Below are 21333 nucleotides of genomic sequence, written 5' to 3'. Positions count from 1 at the left end.
AAATGTAATCTTGTTTTATAGCCACAGACCTGTGAAGTGTGCCACATCTGTATTACACAGGATTTAATTCCAGATCCTTCCATTATTTGTCCTGGGAGTTAGAGCTCCCTCCCCAATCTTCTTTCTTGGGTTGCCTCTTCCTTTTCTTCCTTTCTTTCTCTGAAACTAAAATGTCTTAGGCTTCTTTTTATAACATGTACCATGATACAGTCACTTCAACATTGAGTGTGCTATAAATAATGTGTCTGAAAGGCAGGCACTTGCAGGGGAGGTCCTTGCCTCAGGATGGTCCAAGGTTGACACTCGTTAGGACAACTTGACTCTGTTAAGAATTTTCCTCAGGGCCTCCTTCACTTCCTTGTTCCTCAGGCTGTAAATGAGGGGGTTCAACATGGGAATGACTGTGGTGTAGAGCACAGCCACCACCCGATCCTCATCTGAGGACCGGCCTGAGTTACCCCGCAGGTACATGAAGATGAGGGTGCCAAAGAAAAGCGACACAGCGGTGAGGTGGGAGGCACAGGTAGAGAAGGTCTTGGTCCTGCCTCCAGCAGAGGGGATCCTCATAACGGCCACAATGATAAACAGGTAGGACACCAAGATCGCCATCATACAGGCTGGGATAACAAAAATGGCAAACACAACAATGACCACTTCCTGGGTATAGCTGTCCCCACAGGTCAGCTTTAAAAGAGGAGGGAGGTCACAGAAAATAAAGTCGATCTCATTGGTGCCACAGAAGGAGAGAGTGAAAGCTGAGGCTGTCCGCACCAGGGCACTGACGAGACCAGCAGCATAAGCCCCAGCCACAAAACTCAAACGGGCCTTCTGTGTCATGATGGTGACATAAAGGAGGGGTTGGCACACAGCCACATAGCGGTCATAAGCCATGAGGGCCAGGAGGTAGCAGTCAATGGAGCCAAAGAAGGTGAAGAGAAAGAACTGAGCAGCACAGCGTGTGTAGGATAAAGCTGCCCCGAGCTCCAGCAACACGGCCATCATCTGAGGCACAGTGACAGACGAGTAGCAGATGTCCGTGAAAGAGAGGTGACTCAAAAGGAAGTACATGGGGGTGTGGAGCCCGTGATCCATGTGGATCAGAATAATCATGCCCAAGTTTCCCAACAAGGTGACGAGATAAATTAATAGAAACAGGAGAAAGAGAGGCAGTGCCCGTTCAGGACAGTCAGTGAATGCTATAAGGAGGAATTCGGTCACTAATGTGAGGTTCTTCTCTGCCATGAAGCCTGAGAGGGCTAGGAGGAGAAGCAAGTTAGGAATCTATAGGTAGGACTTAACTGCATTTCTAGTAAACATTTTATTGAACACGTAGTATGGAGAAAATATTCCTGGTACTATGTGGGGCTTCAGAGATGACTGATCTTACTGCCAACCTTCAAGGGAATAAAGTTATCAAATGAGATAGAAATCCCCTTGCAAAAGGAAAAGTACTGCATAAATAAGTGTTCAAGTGATTGTTTTAAAGTTCATAGAAATATTTAAAAACCAAAAAAAATGTCTGAAGTCTAAGAACTTGTTAAAATCAATCAGCATTTATGAAGGTCATAGCCACTCATGATTTGACCTTTCCATTCTCAACCTGCCAATGTCCTTACTTAACAGAAAGCTGCTGTCTTAGAGTCTCTTAGTTTTCCAGAACTGAATTTTATGAGAACTGATACTGTCCTTGATGACAGACAGTCATAGAAAGAAACTATGTGAAGTGGTTTACAGATTAACTTGTTTAATCCCCATAACCACTCTATAAGGTAGAAATTTTTATTATCCTCACTTTACAGATGACGAAACTGAGACAATAAGTGTTTAAGTAACAGGTCCAACGTTGCACTAGTAAATGGTGGAACTGTTAGGAGCCAAATTATCCACAGAAGCATTATTTATCTTATAAGAGAATTTCACATTCATCACATATCTACTTCAACAGCTCAGCAGGACTCCAGAAATGTCTACTGTTAAGTAAACAAGCATGAACACCAGCGCTGAATTCTATTCATAGCTGAAGGCTGATGAAGACTTTTGTGCTAATGGACAGGAGCTCTTTGGCAGAGTTCAGGATAGAGAAGGTATTTGATCATCTTTAAAGCATTAGACTTTGGCGGCTACTCCAATGTTGGATTAACATATTGGGGACAGTGATAAATAAAAGAAATTGGATCTGGTGATCTGAAGTGAGCATAAATCAAGAGAACTGGATCAGTTTCTCACCTGAATTTTACCTCACCTTCACCTGGCAAGTCCTCTTCTCTCTTTGTTCACTAATTTTCCATTGTCTCTAAAGGTTGTTGCTTTCACTGCTGGGGAAGAGGCCGCTGCACTGGGCAGCAGGAGGTCTGGGTGGTTCTTGTCCTCCGATATCTGCTCAGTTGTGATGATGAGCAAGTTACTTAATTTCTTGGGGCCTCAGTGTCCTTCTTCCTCCTCCTCCATCCCCTCAGTGGATCCACAAGAGGACAATAATGTCAGAGCCGCCCGAATGTCCCCCCTGCACTGTATCTTTCCCAATCCTGGCCTGTCAAGCACTTTTTTCCCCTCTCTTCCCTTAATCTTTCTGTGTGCATGACCCGGTATCCTGGTTAAGATGCACTCCTCACCCTGGGTTTTGTTCAGGTGCAAGCTGGAGCAGCGGAGGTTGGAGAACAGCCTTTTCCTATGGGCTCCTGGCCCCAACACAGTTCCCTTGTGAGGAAGACACTGATAGTTCCTACAAAAGCTCAGAAATCCCCAGTCGACGGCTAAAGTTCTCTCTAAGGAAGGGCAATTATTGCTCACGTGGATTCTCAACAAGGCGCCTGGTCCCAGTCCCAATTCTCAAAGCCCTAAGACACCCCCACTGAGTGGGATCTAAAAGCCCTGAACCCCCGTTCTGCATGGTCCCTTGAGGGGTGAGATACCTCTGGCTTTAATTTCTCTGGTCAGAAATTGTGCCCATTGCCATCCTCATCAGCACAGCCATACCCTAGAAGAGGGGTGCTTTGTAAACAAAGCTTTGATCTACATTATCCAGAGGGACACACTGGGGATTTTATAAAGACCTCAGCAAGACACATCATGTCTTCTAAATTTGCCTTCCCTGTGGGTCAGGTGGTTTATTATGTGTCTCCCTTTTCTTTCTCTTTAAAAGAAAATGAAACTATTGGAAAAACAACCACCTGGGGTGTTGCCCGGAGGAGAAACTGGCAAGTTCTTGTTGGCCTGGCCTTTGCCAGCTCTCTGCATCTTTCACACTGCAAGTCTTTTTCTTTTTTTTAGCCCCAAATTCATAGGTATTTTGTTAAGTCATTGAATTTCAACATGTCTCAGTTTAGAAAAGGAAATAAGGAAGATGGGGAAGAATGGAACAATTGTTCTCTTTGACGGTTATGAGAAACAAGAGAAAGTCAGACCACATAGGTCATTGATTCATCACTGTGATAAGCGTTCTAAACAAAGAGGAAGAGATACAAAATGAAACATACCCCTCCAGAAAAATAAAAAAACACACACAGACAATTCCTGTCTACAGGAATGTGCAAACTAATAAGTAAGATAATTATACATCCCACAATGTACAAGTACTAAACTCTAAAACAAGATGTAGGTAAGGTGCCATGGCAAGTCAATGTTAGGCAAGATTACTTATAGGTGGGGTAGATCAGGGATGGCTTCCCAGAGGAGGTCACAGTTAATTTAGTGGGGGGGGGGAGGATGGTGAGCAAAACTCTTTAGCACAGGAGACCAGTGTGAGAAAATTTATAAGGGGCAGAAGAGCCCAGGAACTGCTCCTGGGACAATGAATGGGACTTTAACGGCAGCACAGGTTGGTACTAGGCAAGTCCAAGATTAGGGTGAGGTGAGTGAGACACTCTCTCTGGGTACAAAAGTTAAGGTGTCACCAAAAACATTAGTAAACAGTTAAATAATAACGTAATATTACTTAAAAATCAAATCAATGCAAAATATTTATGAAGAACAAAACATTAAAATTTTAAACAAATACAGCCCCAGCATCGTTGATTTTTCTTTTGCCTCAGTCTCTAACATGTCTTAGTGTAGCAATGGTATTAGGAGATATGCTTGAAAAGGAAGGGCAAGACCAAAGGGCTTCCAGGAGACTTAAAAGGTTTTAAAAATGCCTTTTAATTATCTAGGGATATCCCACTTCTTTTCTCTCTTCCCTGCACTTAAGAAAATGTAAGAAGGTCAACTTAATGAGATCTAATACCGGCAGAGTATCCTTCACCATTTTTTTTTTTAACTTGTTATTCTTATTTCCTTTCTTTTTTTTTTTTTTTTTTTTTTTTTTTTTATTTATAATTTTATTTTTTTAATGGGGTGACATCAATAAATCAGGATACATATATTCAAAGATAACAAGTCCAGGTTATCTTGTCATTCAATCATGTTGCATACCCACCACCCAAGATTGTCCTCTGTCACCTTCTATCTTGTTTTCTTTGTGCCCCTCCCACCCCCTATCCCTCTCCCATTCCCCCCTCCCCCCCGTAACCACCACACTCTTATCAATGTCTCTTAGTTTCACTATTATGTCCCACCTACGTATGGAATAATACAGTTCCTGTTTTTTTCTGATTTACTTATTTCACTTCGTATCATGTTATCAAGATCCCACCATTTTGCTGTAAATGTTCCGATGTCATCATTTCTTATGGCTGAGTAGTATTCCATAGTGTATATGTGCCACATCTTCTTTATCCAGTCATCTATTGATGGGCTTTTTGGTTGTTTCCATGTCCTGGCCACTGTGAACAATGCTGCAATAAACATGGGGCTGCATGTGTCTTTACGTATCAATGTTTCTGAGTTTTGGGGATATATACCCAGTAGAGGGATTGCTGGGTCATAAGGTAGTTCTATTTTCAGTTTTTTGAGGAACCACCATACTTTCTTCCATAATGGTTGTACTACTTTACATTCCCACCAACAGTGTATGAGGGTTCCTTTTTCTCCACAGCCTCTCCAACATTTGCTATTACCTGACTTGCTAATAACAGCTAATCGAACAGGTGTGAGGTGGTATCTCATTGCCGTTTTGATTTGCATTTCTCTAATAGCTAAAGAAGATGAGCATCTTTTCATATATCTGTTGGCCATTTGTATTTCTTCCTGTGAGAAGTGTCTATTCATATCCTCTTCCCATTTTTTTATTGGATTGTTTGTTTGTTTGTTGTTGAGTTTTATGAGTTCTTTGTATATTTTGGATATTAGGCCCTTATCTGAGCTGTTGTTTGAAAATATCATTTCCCATTTAGTTGGCTTTCTGTTTATTTTGTTATCAGTTTCCCTTGCTGAGCAAAAACTTCTTAGTCTGATGTAGTCCCATTCATTAATTTTTGCCTTCACTTCTCTTGCCATTGGAGTCAAATTCATAAAATGCTCTTTAAAACCCAGGTCCATGAGTTGAGTACCTATGTCTTCTTCTATGTACTTAATTGTTTCAGGTCTTATGTTTAGATCTTTGATCCATTTTGAGTTAATTTTTGTACAGGGGGAGAGACTGTAGTCCAGTTTCATTCTTTTGCATGTGGCTTTCCAGTTTTCCCAGCACCATTTATTGAAGAGGCTTTCTTTTCTCCATTGTGTGTTCTTGGCCCCTTTATCAAAAATTATTTGACTATATATATGTGGTTTTATTTCTGGACTTTCTATTCTGTTCCATTGGTCTGAGTGTCTATTTGTCTGCCAATACCATGCTGTTTTGATTGTCGTGGCCCTATAATAGAGTTTGAAGTCAGGTATTGTTATGCCCCCAGCTTCATTCTTTTTCTTTAGGATTGCTTTGGCTATTCGGGGTTTTTTATAGTTCCATATAAATCTGATGATTTTTTGCTCTATTTCTTTAAAAAATGTCATTGGAATTTTGATGGGAATTGCATTAAATTTGTATATTGCTTTGGGTAATATAGCCATCTTGATTATATTTATTCTTCCTAGCCAAGAACAAGGTATATTCTTCCATCTCATTATATCTTTTTCGATTTCCCTTAACAATGGTTTATAGTTTTCATTATATAAGTCCTTTACATTCTTTGTTATGTTTATTCCTAAGTATTTTATTTTTTTTGTTGCAATCGTGAAGGGGATTATTCTTTTGAGTTCCTTCTCAGTTGTTTCATTGTTGGCATATAGAAAGGCTATTGACTTCTGTATGTTAATTTTGTATCCTGCGACCTTACTGTATTGGCTTATTGTTTCTAGTAGTCTTTTTGTGGATTCTTTGGGGTTTTCGATGTATAGGATCATATCATCTGCAAAAAGTGATACCTTTACTTCTTCTTTTCCGATATGGATGCCTTTTATTTCTTTGTCTTGTCTGATTGCTCTGGCTAGAACCTCTAGTACCACATTAAATAAGAGTGGAGAGAGTGGACAACCCTGTCTTGTTCCTGATTTAAGGGGGAAAGCCTTCAGTTTAGTGCCATTTAATATGATGTTAGCTGATGGTTTATCATATATGGCCTTTATCATGTTGAGATATTTTCCTTCTATACCCATTTTGTTGAGAGTCTTAAACATAAAATTGTGTTGTACTTTATCGAAAGCCTTTTCTGCATCTATTGATAAGATCATGTGGTTTTTGTTCTTTGTTTTGTTGATATGGTGTATTACATTAACCGTTTTACGTATGTTGAACCATCCTTGAGATTCTGGGATGAATCCCACTTGATCATGATGTATTATTTTTTTAATATGTTGTTGTATTCGATTTGCTAGTATTTTGTTTAGTATTTTAGCATCTGTATTCATTAGAGATATTGGTCTGTAGTTTTCTTTTTTTGTGCCATCCTTGCCTGGTTTTGGTATGAGGGTTATGTTGGCCTCATAAAATGTGTTTGGAAGTATTGCTTCTTCTTCAATTTTTTGGAAGACTTTGAGTAGAATAGGAACCAAGTCTTCTTTGAATGTTTGATAAAATTCGCTGGTATAGCCGTCAGGGCCTGGACTTTTATTTTTGGGGAGGTTTTTAATGGTTTTTTCTATTTCTTCTCTACTGATAGGTCTGTTTAGGCTTTCTGCTTCTTCTTGACTCAGTCTAGGAAGGTTGTATTGTTCTAGGAATTTATCCATTTCTTCTAGGTTGTTGAATTTAGTGGCATAAAGTTTTTCATAGTATTCTACAATAATTCTTTGTATATCTACGGTGTCCGTGGTGATTTCTCCTCTTTCATTTTGTATTTTGTTTATATGAGTTCTTTCTCTTTTTTCCTTGGTAAGTCTTGCCAAGGGTTTGTCAATTTTGTTGATCTTTTCAAAGAACCAGCTCCTTGTTCTATTAATTTTTTCTATAGTTTTTCTGTTCTCTAATTCATTTATTTCTGCTCTGATTTTTATTATCTCCTTTCTTCGGCTGGTTTTGGGTTGTCTTTGTTCTTCTTTTTCTAGTTCCTTAAGGTGGGAAGTTAAGTGGTTCACTTGGGCTCTCTCTTGTTTGTTCATATATGCCTGAAGTGATATGAACTTCCCTCTTATCACTGCTTTTGCTGCATCCCATAGATTCTGATATGTCGTATTGTCATTTTCATTAGTCTGTATATATCTTTTGATCTCTGCACTTATTTCTTCTTTGACCCATTCATTTTTTAAAAGTATGTTGTTTAGTTTCCACATTTTTGTGGGATTTTTTTCCTCTTTTTTGCAGTTGAATTCTAGTTTCAAGGCTTTATGATCAGAAAATATGCTTGGTACAACTTCAATTTTTCTGAATTTGCTGATGTTGTTTTTGTGGCCCAACATATGGTCAATTCTTGAGAATGATCCATGTACACTGGAGAAAAATGTATACTCAGTCACTTTGGGATGAAATGTCCTGTAGATGTCTATCATATCCAGGTGCTCTAGTGTTTTGTTTAAGGCCACTATGTCTTTGTTGATTCTCTGTTTGGATGACCGATCTAGAGCCGTCAGCGGTGTATTGAGGTCTCCAAGTATGATTGTATTTTTGTCAGTTTTTGTTTTAAGATCAATAAGTAGCTGTCTTATATATTTTGGTGCTCCTTGGTTTGGTGCATATATATTAAGAATTGTTATGTCTTCTTGATTCAGTGTCCCCTTAGCCATTATGAAATGGCCATTTTTGTCTCTAAGTACTTTTCCTGTCTTGTAGTCAGCATTATCCGATATGAGTATTGCTACACCTGCTTTTTTTTGGATGTTATTTGCTTGGAGTATTGTTTTCCAGCCTTTCACTTTGAATTTGTTTTTATCCTTGTTACTTAGATGAGTTTCCTGTAGGCAGCATACAGTTGGACTTTCTTTTTTAATCCATTCTGCTACTCTGTGCCTTTTTATTGGTGAGTTTAATCCATTTACATTTAGTGTAATTATTGATACTTGTGAGTTCCCTATTGCCATTTTATAGATTGCTTTCTGTTAGTTTTGTGTCTTGTTTGATCCTTCTCTTTCGTTTTTCTATCTTTTGTTTTTATTTGGTTGTATTCCATACATCTTTCCTCTGTTGCTATCTTTTTTATCTCATGTGCTTCTGTGGTGGTTTTTTCAATGGTGGTTACCTTTGAGTAATGAAAAGGGTCCCTACCCTGTTCATTGTAGCGAACTATTTTGTGAGTACTTTTGCACTCCATCGTCCTTTGCTACTGTTAATCTCCATCTTCTCCCCCTCTTTCTTTTTGTTGTTGTCACAGTTTAAATTTGGTTTTATTGTGTTCTTCTTGGAGCTTTTACTTGTGGCTCTGTTTTTTTTTTTGTTCTTTGTATCTGATTGGAGAACCCCCTTTAGTAATTCCTGGAGTGGGGGTTTTCTGATGATAAATTCCCTCATCTTTTCTGTATCTGTGAATGTTTTTATTTCTCCTTCGTATTTGAAGGATAGCTTTGATGGGTATAGTATTCGTGGCTGAAAGTTCCTCTCTTTCAGGACTTTAAATATTGGGGTCCACTCTCTTCTAGCTTGTAGAGTTTCTGCTGAGAAATCTGATGATAATCTAATGGGCCTTCCTTTATATGTTGTATTCTTCTTTTCCCTGGCTGCCTTGAGAATTTTTTCTTTGCTGTTGGTTTGTGTCAATTTCATTATGATATGCCTTGGAGTAGGTTTGTTGGGGTTAAGAAAACTCGGAGTTCTGTTTGCTTCTTGAACTTGAGGCTTTAGTTCTTTCCACAGGCTTGGGAAGTTCTCATCAATTATTTGTTTAAGTATGTTCTCCATTCCATTTTCTCTCTCTTCTCCCTCTGATATACCTATTATTCTTATGTTATTCTTTTTGATGGAGTCAGATAATTCTTGTAGGGCTATCTCATGTTTTTTAATTTTTGAGTCTCTTCCTTCTTCTCTCTGTTGTGCCTCAAGTTGCTTGTCTTCTATTTCACTAATCCTCTCTTCTATCTGACCTGTTCTATTAGCTAAGCTTGTTACTTCGTTTTTCAGCTCGTGAATTGAGTTTTTCATCTCTGTTTGATTTGTTTTTATAGTTTCAATTTCCTTGGACATATATTCTTTGTGTTCATTGAGTTGTTTTCTGATTTCCCTATATTGCCTTTCTGTGTTTTCTTGTATATCTCGGAGGATTTTTAGGATTTCTATCTTGAATTCTCTGTCATTTAGCTCCAAGGTTTCCAATATATTAAATTTTTTCTCCATAGATTTTTCCTCATCTAGCTGTGTTACCTCTCTTTCTTTTGTATCCATGATATTCGATTTTCTCTTCCTTAATGGCATCTGAGGGTGGTTTTGTTGATAGTATTAATGAGATTTAATAAAGAATAAAAAGTTAAAAAAAATAAAAAAATAACAAATCGAAAAGTTGTTTTTTTAAAAAAAAATTAATAATGAAATAAAGAAAAATAAAATAAAATAAAAATTTTTAAAAAAGGAAATTATTCCCCCCCTCTTTTTTTCCTCTCCTCTCCTCTCCCCTCTTTCTTGAGAAAATCTTGTGGTGGACTGTGAGTTATAACAAACAATGCCTGTGATGGAGGGCCTGAATTGGGGAAAAGTAATAAAGGGGCAAAAAAGAGAGAAAGAAAAAAAAAAAAAAAGGAAAAAAAATAAAAGAAAAAAGAAAAAAAAAAGAGCGTATGGACCCACAAAAAGCAAATAAGGAAAAAATTTGGGTCAAGAATAAAATGATTTGCTTTTAGGTGTTGGTTTTCTAAGAGTTATGATGAGAGGAATAAGAGGAAAATGGAAAAATGGGGGGACAAATTAAAAACTTACTATTGTATTTAGTGGAACAAGAACTAGATAATATGGAGAGCCAGGGATGGGAGCACAGCTAGTGAGTTAAAAAGGTGAAGTAAAAAACCCCCAAAATGCCACAAACATAGGTTTGAGTCCCAGATAAGATAATTTGTTTGTTATTGAGGTTTGAATGAGAGGAGATGTAAAGGAGAAAGGAAGAAACTAATATAGAGGGAGAAAAGAAAGAGAGAGAGAGAAAAAAAGAGGCAACCACTAAAAGAAGAAAAAAGAAAGGAGAGAGAGAGAGAGAGTTAAGGGTTTTGGAGTGCAACCCTCATAGAGAGAAAGGAAGAGAAGAGAAATGATAATGGGAGATGTAACACTTATGGGTAGTGTAGTTCAAGGAGAGGAGAGAGTAAGACCGGTAGAGAGTTAATCGGCCAAATTGGAGGAGGAAAAAAAAGTCTCAAGAATGAAGATTAGAGAAACAAACGAACAAATATAATAAAATGGGATAGGTTATAAAGTCTGCCGATTATTCTTGATTTTGAGAGGTTATCTTCTTGCTTTTTCTTTTCTCTCCCTCTTCCTGGTCGGTGACTCTGTACCCCGGGTTCTGCCCCTTTGGCACGCTCAGGTAGAGGTTTGCAGTTGATAAGTCTCTATGGCAATGTCATGTATTGTGCTTTATTCTCGTTGGGAGTCGAGGCTCATTAGCATTTATAGGCTCCGACAGTGAGAGAGTCCGTGTTCCTGGAGCCTTTCTCCTAGTCTTTCCTTCCTCAATTAGTAGCCTGATAGTCCAGGTATGGGGTTGCTGCTGCCTCTGCCTGGATAGTAAGAGGCTCAAATTGCTGGCAACTCCCCACTCTATTTCCACTCAGCACAGGGCTCTGGGTAAGGCTCAGTCAGTCAGAGCTGCTAGCATAATCAGGCGGGCTTTCCGCCCACTCGAAGACCTCTGGCTCTGCCACTCTATCCGGTAACACAAGCGGGCGCCCACTTCCGGGGCGCTTGGAGGAAACTCTCACTCACTGTCTGCAACCAGGATATCTGGCCAGCAGTCTCACGCTCTGAGTGAAACCCCCAACCGCAGGGAAAAGTTGCAGCGTTGGAATTGAGTCTCGCTCCGTCCCCGTGTGCGGCTTTTGCAAGGCGCTGGGGCGGCCCGAGATTCCGCTTTGGCCCACACAAAGGCCCCTGACTCTGCCCCTCTCTGCGATAACACGAGCGCGCACTGCCGAGGCACTCGGAGGAATCGCTCACTCCTTATCTGCACGCTCAAACCAGGATATGAGGCCGGCCGTGGTTCCCTCTGAATGAAACAGCCTCCAGCACGGAAAATCTCCACCGTTGGGATTAGTTCTCACTCCCTCCCGTGCGTGGCTTTCCCAGGGCGCTGGGGCTGCCCAGAGACTCTGCCCTCAGCCCACAGAAAGGCCTCTGACCCTGCCTCTCCGTGGGGCAACACGGGCACCCACTTCCGCGGCTTAGGAAGAAATCTCTCTTCCACTAACTGCGCACCGACCAGGAGACCAGGTAAAATGGCCGCTCCGCTTGTCTTTCTTTGTTTGGGTTTGGCGCGAGTTTTAGCTTGTATTGCCCGGGTTGCCACAGGATCAGATTTTCCTCGGCTTGGATCTCTGAGCCACAGCCTGGTTCGGCCGTTTTTGCTGCGGGGGCCTGGATCTATTCACCCCCTTTGCCCGCCTCAGTTTCTATATTCACAGTTACCAGAGAAAGCCGCCCTGTTTAGGTTAGTGAGGAAGGCGGAGCATTTCTTACTCCCTATTTCCTTCGGGGTTTGGTTATATATTTAGCCAATTTTTCACTCAATCATACCTTTGGGTGTATTGCGAAGAATCTGGAAGCTCCAAGTATAGGTTTTTCTGTTTCTGGTTGAAGATCTTGTTGAGTTTTGGGGGAGATTTATCGGTATCGCTTCCTACTCCGCCATTACTCTGACGTCATCTCCTCCTTCACCATTTTAAAGCACTCTCTTTATCTATCTTCACAATCCTTGAGGATTCAGAGAGATAATGGGACTCCTCATCTGTCCTGATGACAAAATAGGGCAAAAAGACCCAAAGTCATGTAAGTATTTGGTGAGTGGACTAGAAATTTTGTCTGTCCTATACACATTGGTTGTTATTGGATTCTGCCTAGAGACCACAGCCCTCACTGCCCAGGAGAACATTTTTTTATGACAGACACATGCACATGCATGCCAGAGCTCATTGGCTGAAGAAGTGAGTCCTCTGGGTTATGTTGTATTGACAAATTATCTTAAAATCACAGTAACTTTACACAGTAAGTTTATTTTACCCATGAAAAATCTCATGTGGCAAACTCATTATGCAGTATATAGATCATGTATTATAGAACTATGCATCTGAAACTTATATACTCTTATTAACCAATGTCACCCTAATAAATTTAGTAAAATTAAAAATAATACAATTATTTAACACAGAAAAAAAATCTAGTGTAGGTTAGATAGTTCTCGTCCATCTTGTAGCTATGCCATTTGAAACAAGTGGCCTTCAAGGTTGTCAGCACAGCCTGACCAGGTGGTGGCGCAGTGAATAGAACTTTGAACTGGAACACAGAGGACCCAAGTTCAAAACCCCGAGGTCACTGACTTGAGCATGGGCTCATCTGGCTTGAGCACAACTCACCAGCTTGAACCCAAGGTCACTGGCTAGAGCAAGGGGTCACTCTGTCTGCCATAGCCCCCCAGTCAAAGCACACATGAAAAAGCAGTCAATGAACAGCTAAGGTGCCGCAACAAATAATTGCTGTTTCTCATCTCTCTCCCTTCCCTTCTCTCTGTCCCAAAAATAAATAAATAAGGTTGTTAGTGCAAGGAAAGAACAGATGAAGGTCATGTAAAATATCACCGAGGCCCTGGAAGTGGTCTTCTTTACTTCTACCCACATCCCCGTGACCAGAATGCAGTCACGTGGCCTCAACACCACTGCAAGGCATCTAGAAAATGTAGGAAAAAAGCATGTGGATATTTGTGCAAACAAATGTTTGGGCTAAATTCTCTGCCACAGACCTCATCTTTTGTTCAATATAATGTCAAGAACTCACCCCAAAATTTCCAAGGACACTCAAGGGCTCACTATTGCATTTGCATGGCTCTCCATTTTTCTGCTTCCATTAAATTATTGTTAACACAATGCCCATTTTCCATGACTGCTTACCATACCGAGTACCATATTGTGCTAAACATAAAACATGACTTTTTTCCTTTATTCTTTAAGGCAAAATTAACACAGTGGTTCTTTGGGTAACAGATTTATAATAAAGATATTATAGATTTATTTATAATAAAGATAATATAGATATTAAACTTAAGAGCTGCACAGGATGGGGTAAGGTGTTGGGGGAAGAACTAAGTAATTGGTGTCATTGTGCTACAAATTGCCCATTACAAGGAATTTGTCACTGGCTGCCTCTTCTCTTCACCTTAAGCCTGCCTGCTACCATACATACCCATCTCTTTATCTACTGAGGTAATCTTTTATTTATATCTCTCTTCTCCCAGTTCCTCAGTCTTCCAATATAATCCACTGATAAAGGTTCACAATTTGTATATTGTTATACACGGTCATCTATATTTTTAATGTGTGTGTGTGTTGTTCTGAAGTAAGAAGCAGGGAGACAGACAGACAGACTCCTGCATGCGCCTGACCAGGATCCACCCAGGAAACCCACTAGGGGGCAATGCTATGCTCATCTGGGACGTTGGTTCATTGCAACAGGAGTCATTCTAGCTCCTGAGGCGGAGGCCATGGAACCATCCTCAGTGCCAGGCCAACTTTGCTCCAATGGAACCTTGGCTGTAGGAAGGGAAGAGAAAGATAAAGAGAAAGGAGAGAGGGAAGGGTGGAGAAGCAGATAAGTGCTTCTCCTGTGTGCCCTGGTCAGGAATCGAACCCAGGACTTCCACACTCTGGGCCAACACTCTACCACTGAGCCAATCAGCCAAGACCACATCTAAATATCTTTTATTTAGACCATATGTGGCTCTTAAATTTTATAATCAAGATACCCTTTAAGGTGTTTTGTTTTCCTCAACAAAGAGGAATTTTTTTGAAAAAGAAAAACAAAGAGGAATTTCTCCCTTTGATAGAAGAAAATTAGGTCAAAAATTAGGTCACCTAACATTTAACTTTTTTTTTTGACTCTTAACATACCACAAAAAGACTCAGTGCTCAAAGACATCTGGGAAACTGGGTCAAATGACATTAAACAACTGTCTTTTCCAAAGGATTTCTCAGAGACTTTAGTATGATAATATACTTTATATATCTCTGAAATGAAGCATATAATGCAGCAATTCTCAAAAGTATTTGACCATGAAACATTCATTTAGCTACTGTGGTATAACAAATACTGACAATTTTAGTGACATACAACAATAAGCATTTGTTCTCACACTCTTAGGTCTATTAGTCAGCCAGGATTTGGCTCGTCTGGGCTGGGCTCGGCTAGCTGGCCAAGCTGGAGCTTGTTACTATTTGTTCTACGTGATCTGTCATTATCTTTGGGTCAGAAAGATACTCAGGACATCTTCTTCTAACAATGGCAGAAGCACAAGTGGGATGTCCCATGACCAAAGCACAGTTCAAGTCTTGGCTTATATTAGGTCTGCTAATGTGCATCAGCCAAAGAATGTCCCATGGTCAAGTTTAACATCCTGGAGCAAGGGAGTATTGCACTCACAGTGGGAGAAGAGTGAAGTGAATATTTTCTGAACAATAAGTTTGTCTTTTCTATCATCCATAAATACTCATGCCCTACCACCCCAAGCACATGAAAAATATACTCATCACTGCCCTGAGATCCCCGCATGCTAGCTTCAACAAATTACATCATTGGGATCAAAGTCTAGGATCTTGTGATCTCTATCAGTTCAGATTTAGCTAGCTCCCTTTGATCTAGAAAACTATAAACTAAAAAAGGTAAGTTATCTGCCTGCCCTACTAACACCCAGCATACATTGGTGAACCAGGCAGGGTAACCACAGTAAATATACTCATTGAAAAGGGGAGGAATGATGGACACATGGCAGTTAATGGTCCATAGCAATTCTGAGCTCCTACTGGGCAAATATTGCCATGTCCCCAAAGCCTCAGGTACAAAATGTGCCTTATTAATCCATTAACTTACTCCTTGGTAACACAGAACATCCCATATGAGTATCCCTCATGGGTCTTAGAAAATATTATGAACTTTAGTTATTTTTAACAACCAAAGTTACTTTAATCTTAAACACAGATAGCTTCTATTTTAGCTTTTTTCCTGTTTATTAGCATTCCCTGACCACTTAAGGTTCACCAAAGAAAAGACATTATAAGTTTTGGTTAAAAGTGTGGGTTCTGGTATCAGGCTTCTTGGGGTTGAATCATGGCTCCATTATATTCTATCTGTGTGCTCTTGGAAAATATGCATAATCTTGCTATACTTCAACTTTTTTGTCTGTAAGTTCAAGTAACAGTACCAACCTTATAAATTTATGGAGAGAACCAAATTAAAAGAAATGAAAGAGGAAAAGCAAAGCTACTCTTTAGTAAGTTACCCTGATCATCACCATCAGACCACTTCCCAAATTCAACCTTTTTTCCTACTTCTTATCTGAATCTTTATACATTCAGTGACATTGTAAAGTCCAAACCACTGTTACTTTAATATAGCAGTAAAACTTCCTATCTGAGTTTTCTTGAGTATAGAGCCCCCTAACACTCATCCTGATGACCACAGAAATAACCAACCTCCCTGAGTCCCCACTGTGTGCCAGGCACCATGTCAAGCACTTCACAAATAACATCTCACCTAAAAATAAAATTAAAAATCACTAAAAGAAAATGTGACATTTCTAATCATATATGGAAATACCTGCCCAGACAATAAAACATTCTTTCTTATAGTAGTAGTTTTCATAAATCCATTATGTAACTGTCCTATCTCCCTATTTCATTTCTCTAGCTCAATAATGATGTCACTGCTCATGTCAACCTTTTCCAACAATATTGCCATTACATAACTTCAAATCTTTACCACTATTTCTCCTCTGTTAAAATGTGGAATTTCCTGCACTGATAGTCTATTATGGCTTTCCCTGGGCGCGGGCTTCATGGAAAACTCCTTACCTGAGAATTCTCCACCTCTGGGGCCTGATTCCACACCTTAAATGCTACAAACACTTGCAAAGGATAATGACAGCCCAGATAGTTAGTCCAACAGAAGAGGTTTTCGGTGAGCATTTTGCAGAGCTGTGAAGATAATTACTACTTCTTTTATTAAGAGCTTTCCTAGGGGCCTCCTTCACTGCTTTGTTCCTCAAGCTATAAAATCAGAAAGCTCAGCCTGGGGCTCACTAGTAACTAGAACATGGTCACAGCTTCCTCCCTACCAGGGACTTGCCTAAATCATTATATACGTAGATTAAAGCTGAGTCCCAGAGATCCACCCGACAGCAGTTACGTACAAGGCAGAGGGAGAGCAACCTGACAGACAGACGTTTGGATGGCCTTGTTAATGAACAAGTAAGTAAACAGGGTCACAGATAGTCTGGTTGGATTCATATAGAACAGTGGTCCCCAACCCCCAGGCCGCGGACCTGTAGCGGTCCGTGGGCCATTTGATACCGGTCCTCAGAGAAAGAATAAATAACTTACATTATTTTCATTTTATTTATATTTAAGTCTGAACGATATTTTATTTTTTAAAAATGACCATATTCCCTCTGTTACATCCGTCTAAGACTCACTCTTGACGCTTGTCTCGGTCACGTGATACATTTATCCGTCCCACCCTAAAGGCCAGTCCATGAAAATATTTTCTGATATTAAACCAGTCCGTGGCCCAAAAAAGGTTGAGGACCACTGATATAGAAAGCAAATCATATGTAGTGGCAAAAATCATCTATAGCAGCAATTGTTATAGGAAACAATGCGTGCAAGTCAGGGCCAGCAGCAATGGGAGGTCACGAAAAATGAAATCAGTTGATGAGGGCCACAAAAGGAGAGGGGGAATGTGAGATGTGTGCATAGTGTTGCATTGGTCTGACATGCTAGAATATGCAGTCACCAGCTTCAGCCAGACACTTTGGGAGTCGTGATAATGGCACAAAGCAAGGGTTGACAATGGCTACAAAACAATCATAGACAGCTGAAAACCTAACTAGGATTTCCAAAAATGAGACCTTAATTTCAGTCGTATTTCAGGATTTTGAGTCGTATTTCAGGATTTTGGCTTCCCACCACTGTCATCAATTTCCCCAACCAAAGACCCAGTGTTCTTTCAGCCCTTGTTTTACCTCCGTGACTCAGGAAGCAGTGGTTACTTGTCAAGCATTTTTCTTTAGGAGCAAGCCAGATGCACCTTGGACTAAAGAACCAATGGAATCTCTAAGTAGAATATTTAATGCATTAAAAAATAAAAGTGAGGCCCTGGCCGGTTGGCTCAGCGGTAGAGCGTCGGCCTAGCGTGCGGAGGACCCGGGTTCGATTCCCAGCCAGGGCACACAGGAGAAGCGCCCATTTGCTTCTCCACCCCTCCGCCGCGCTTTCCCTCTCTGTCTCTCTCTTCCCCTCCCTCAGCCGAGGCTCCATTGGAGCAAAGATGGCCCGGGCGCTGGAGATGGCTCTGTGGCCTCTGCCCCAGGCACTGGAGTGGCTCTAATCGCAACATGGCAACGCCCATGATGGGCAGAGCATCGCCCCCTGGTGGGCAGAGCCTCGCCCCTGGTGGGTGTGCCGGGTGGATCCCGGTCGGGCGCATGCGGGAGTCTGTCTGACTGTCTCTCCCTGTTTCCAGCTTCAGAAAAATGAAAAAAATAAAAAAATAAAAAATAAAAAAGTGTTGACAGTAAAGCTTATGCCATATTTTTTGCTCCATCAGACGCACCTGACCATAAGACCCATCTAGAGCTTTAAGGAGGAAAATAAGAAAAAAAAAATTCTGAACCAAATGGTGTGTTAGAACATTTAATAAAATACCATATTTTTTGCTCCATAAGAGGTACTGGCATTTTCCCCTCCACTTTGGGGGGGGGGGGGAATGTGTCTTATGGAGCAAAGATTAAAGTAATTGTGAGAGACTATTTTGAAAAATATAAGATTTTTCTTGAAATTCCCCAAATGGATCTTTAAATATGAAAAACAACCCCAGAAGACAGGAAGCAGAGAGTTTATACCGTGGACTTAAAATTCACACTATAATAGTCATTTTCTTATTGAAAAGGAATAAAAGATGTTATCAGCAGGCAGGAGAGGAGAAAATCAGAGGGTATCTGATTATAGATTATGGAAGTTAAGAAGGTGTCAGTGCCCCCAACACCTCCCAAACTCCCGATGAGTCCCAGAGGAGTCAGCAGATAAGCTCATCTCATTTTTTTAAAGTATCTGAAAAGGGGGATAGTAGTGCCTCACTTTCTAGGGCAGTGACAAGACTTCTAAAGGTTCTCTGCTTCCAAAAGGGCAGCATAGCCATTTACCAACAATAGCTGACGGAGGCAGAGAAACCAAGAACAACTTCACACAATCCTGACACCTCAATATAAAAAAAGTTAATGAGAGGGTTGGAAAACCAAAGGTGTCTTAGGGCCATACAAAGAGAAGGCAGAATACATGTCTCTTAGGAGAGAAGCCATAGACTGTCCGTGGACAGCAACAAATATAAGCATATGACAATAAGAACAGCCAAGAAGTAACCACCACTGCCCAGGGGACAATGAGAACAGAGGAAGTTGGTTGCACTAACTGTCCTACTCCCAACAAATAAAACCCCTGTGGATTTAATCACTCCCAGTGAGAAGAAGGGAATAAAGAAGAGAGAGAATTTTGACTGAGTTCAAGTTCTGAATGGACTGTGTGTAAAACTGAAAGTGACTGTGTTAGCTTGGATTGCAAAAGGATTCTTTTTTTTTATTATTGCCTTCAGTGAGGGAAAAAAAAAACTGAGTCCACTTAAAATGAAGTTTTAAGAAATTATTTTTGTTGCATACTCCTATTGAAACCGTAAACTATAAAGCTATATACCTATCACAATATACAGCAAAAACGCCAGCAGGGGAGACAAGAATCATGAAAAACAGTTAAGAGGCCCGAAGTACAAATATCTGTTTAATAAAAGCTCAAGGAGAATATACAAAGAGGACAATAAAATTAAAGAAATAATAAGAGAAAATTTCCTTGGGCTTAAAAACAACTAAGCCTTTAAATCCAAAGAGCTCATGATGAGCTCTTGATAAGAAAATTGCAAATGAGACATATTTCTAGACTCAGTGGTAGAATGAGTATAATATACATTAGTGCAGGAAGGAAAAAAACAACAAGAACAAGTGATCTATAGGGGGCCAAGAAACCAACTCTCATCCATGAACACATGGGACAGACTGACAGCTGTCAGAGGAAACGTGGGGTGAGGGGACTGGATGGAAGAAGGTGAAGGGATTAGCCAAGCTACTTATATACGTAACACGTAGACAAAGTCAACAGTGCTGACAGCAGAGGGCAAGGGGGTGAGGTTAGGTGGAGGTGGGCAGAGGGGGAAACGGGGCTGGAAAGAGATTCTGCTTGGGGCTGAGGGAGCACAGTGCAGAGTGCAGATGGTGTTTTACTGAGTTGTACACTTAAAACCCGTATGGTTTTACAAATCAATGTCATCCCAATAAATTTAAGTAATAAAAAAGAAAGAAACCGCCATCAAATTTTCATCTACTGTACTGAATACCAAGAGTCAAAGGAATGAAAATTGTCTATAATGATCAGACAAAATGATTTTGAATTTAAAATGTAATTGCTGGCCAAGCCATCATTCAAATACTGATTCATCATACAAGACGTATTCCCCAGCAGTTACCCAAGTCTAGCCAAAAAGAATACCAACCATTTTGACATAATGAAATAGTCTGTTTAGTTACACTCAAGATAAAGTGGAACTCATTCTGAATTTTCAAGCTATTTAGAAATAAGTAGCAAAAGGGATCAAGGAGTCATGAAGCCACAGGAGGTAATACTAAACGATTGGGATACTTTAAAATAGAACACTTGGAAGGAACAAACTTTGTCTTCTTTCATGCCATGGACATCGAGCCTGTGTTAGGTGCCGAGACTGTGTTCAACCTGAAGGACTGCATCTGTGCTCTCGCCATGTAGTCCACAAATATTTCCTGGGTACCTACTATCCGCCAGGCTGTTTAGGCCCTGAGGACACAGCCAGCAGAGAGCCCTGCCTGTGTGAATTTACCTGGTTGTGGGGTTGACAATAAAATTAAAATAAAGCATAAAAGGAAAACATATGTCAGATGGTAATAAGAGCTATGCATGAAAATATAGCAGTAAAGGAAGATAGGGAGGTTGTTTGCCATTTTAAATAGGGTGATCGTGAAAACCTCATCAGAAGGTGATACTTAAGCAGTGATTTGAAGGAATCAAGGGACTAAGGAATAGCATTCTAGGAGAAGGAACAGTAAGTACAAAGGACCTGAGGTGAGATCATCCCTGGCGTGGTCAAAGGTCAGCAGTTCAGAGTTAGGAGAAGAAACGACCGTACAAAAAGGAACTATTTAATAATTCAATGTGACAAGTGATGATACTGCTAATTTTTGCTAATTAACTATGGGAAGCTGTGCCAGAATTCTGATGTGGGGTTGCAGAAAGAGAATGCTTCATATTGCTGGAAACACCCAGGCAGCGAGGTCAATGTTAAATTAAACCACTGTGCACATGACAAATGAGAAAACTATGATTTGGCAGCTTTGGGATGGGTGTGGACCAAGTAAACCCGATCAGTTTCCTCACCTGAAACCCACTTCGCCTTTGTCTGGACAATCTCTTTCCCTCCTTGGTCACTGTGCTCTCACTGCCCGTGACCTTCTGCTCTTCCACAGATTGTCATCTCAGGCTGAGGGTGTAGAGAAACAGCACTGCATGGGGCAGCGGTCACCTGGGTCTTCACCCCCATCCTCTCCCCCATCCTCATCACCATCCTAATTAGCTTGATTCCTGAGTAAGCCTCTTAATCTCTCCAAGTGTCTACTTCCTCAGCTGTTTATTATACCCCCACAACAACAACAACAAAAATGAGGATAGTCATGACTTAGCCACCTGAAGACAGGAAGCTAGGGGGATTCTAACTTGGTGATTAGCTTTTCTTCCTCC

The 21333-nt window shown here is 40.4% G+C and overlaps 1 protein-coding gene across 1 annotated transcript; it reads right to left on the bottom strand.

Moving 5' to 3' along the window:
• Window positions 1-306: 306 nt before the first annotated feature.
• Window positions 307-1256, bottom strand: LOC136320836 (olfactory receptor 9Q1). The gene has a single exon (XM_066253982.1). It carries the CDS (start codon window positions 1240-1242, stop codon window positions 307-309), a length of 936 nt encoding a protein of 311 aa, XP_066110079.1. The 5' UTR covers window positions 1243-1256.
• Window positions 1257-21333: the final 20077 nt, after the last annotated feature.

Source organism: Saccopteryx bilineata, chromosome 1 (assembly GCF_036850765.1).
Source record: "Saccopteryx bilineata isolate mSacBil1 chromosome 1, mSacBil1_pri_phased_curated, whole genome shotgun sequence".
In the NCBI taxonomy this organism is placed as follows: domain Eukaryota; kingdom Metazoa; phylum Chordata; class Mammalia; order Chiroptera; family Emballonuridae; genus Saccopteryx; species Saccopteryx bilineata.
Note: the sequence above shows the minus strand (reverse complement) of the source record. Positions and strands in the feature narration are given on the sequence as shown.

Coding starts and splice junctions, on each gene's coding strand:
- LOC136320836 (XM_066253982.1), bottom strand. CDS start 1,242: ATGGCAGAGAAGAACCTCACATTAGTGACCGAATTCCTCCTTATAGCA.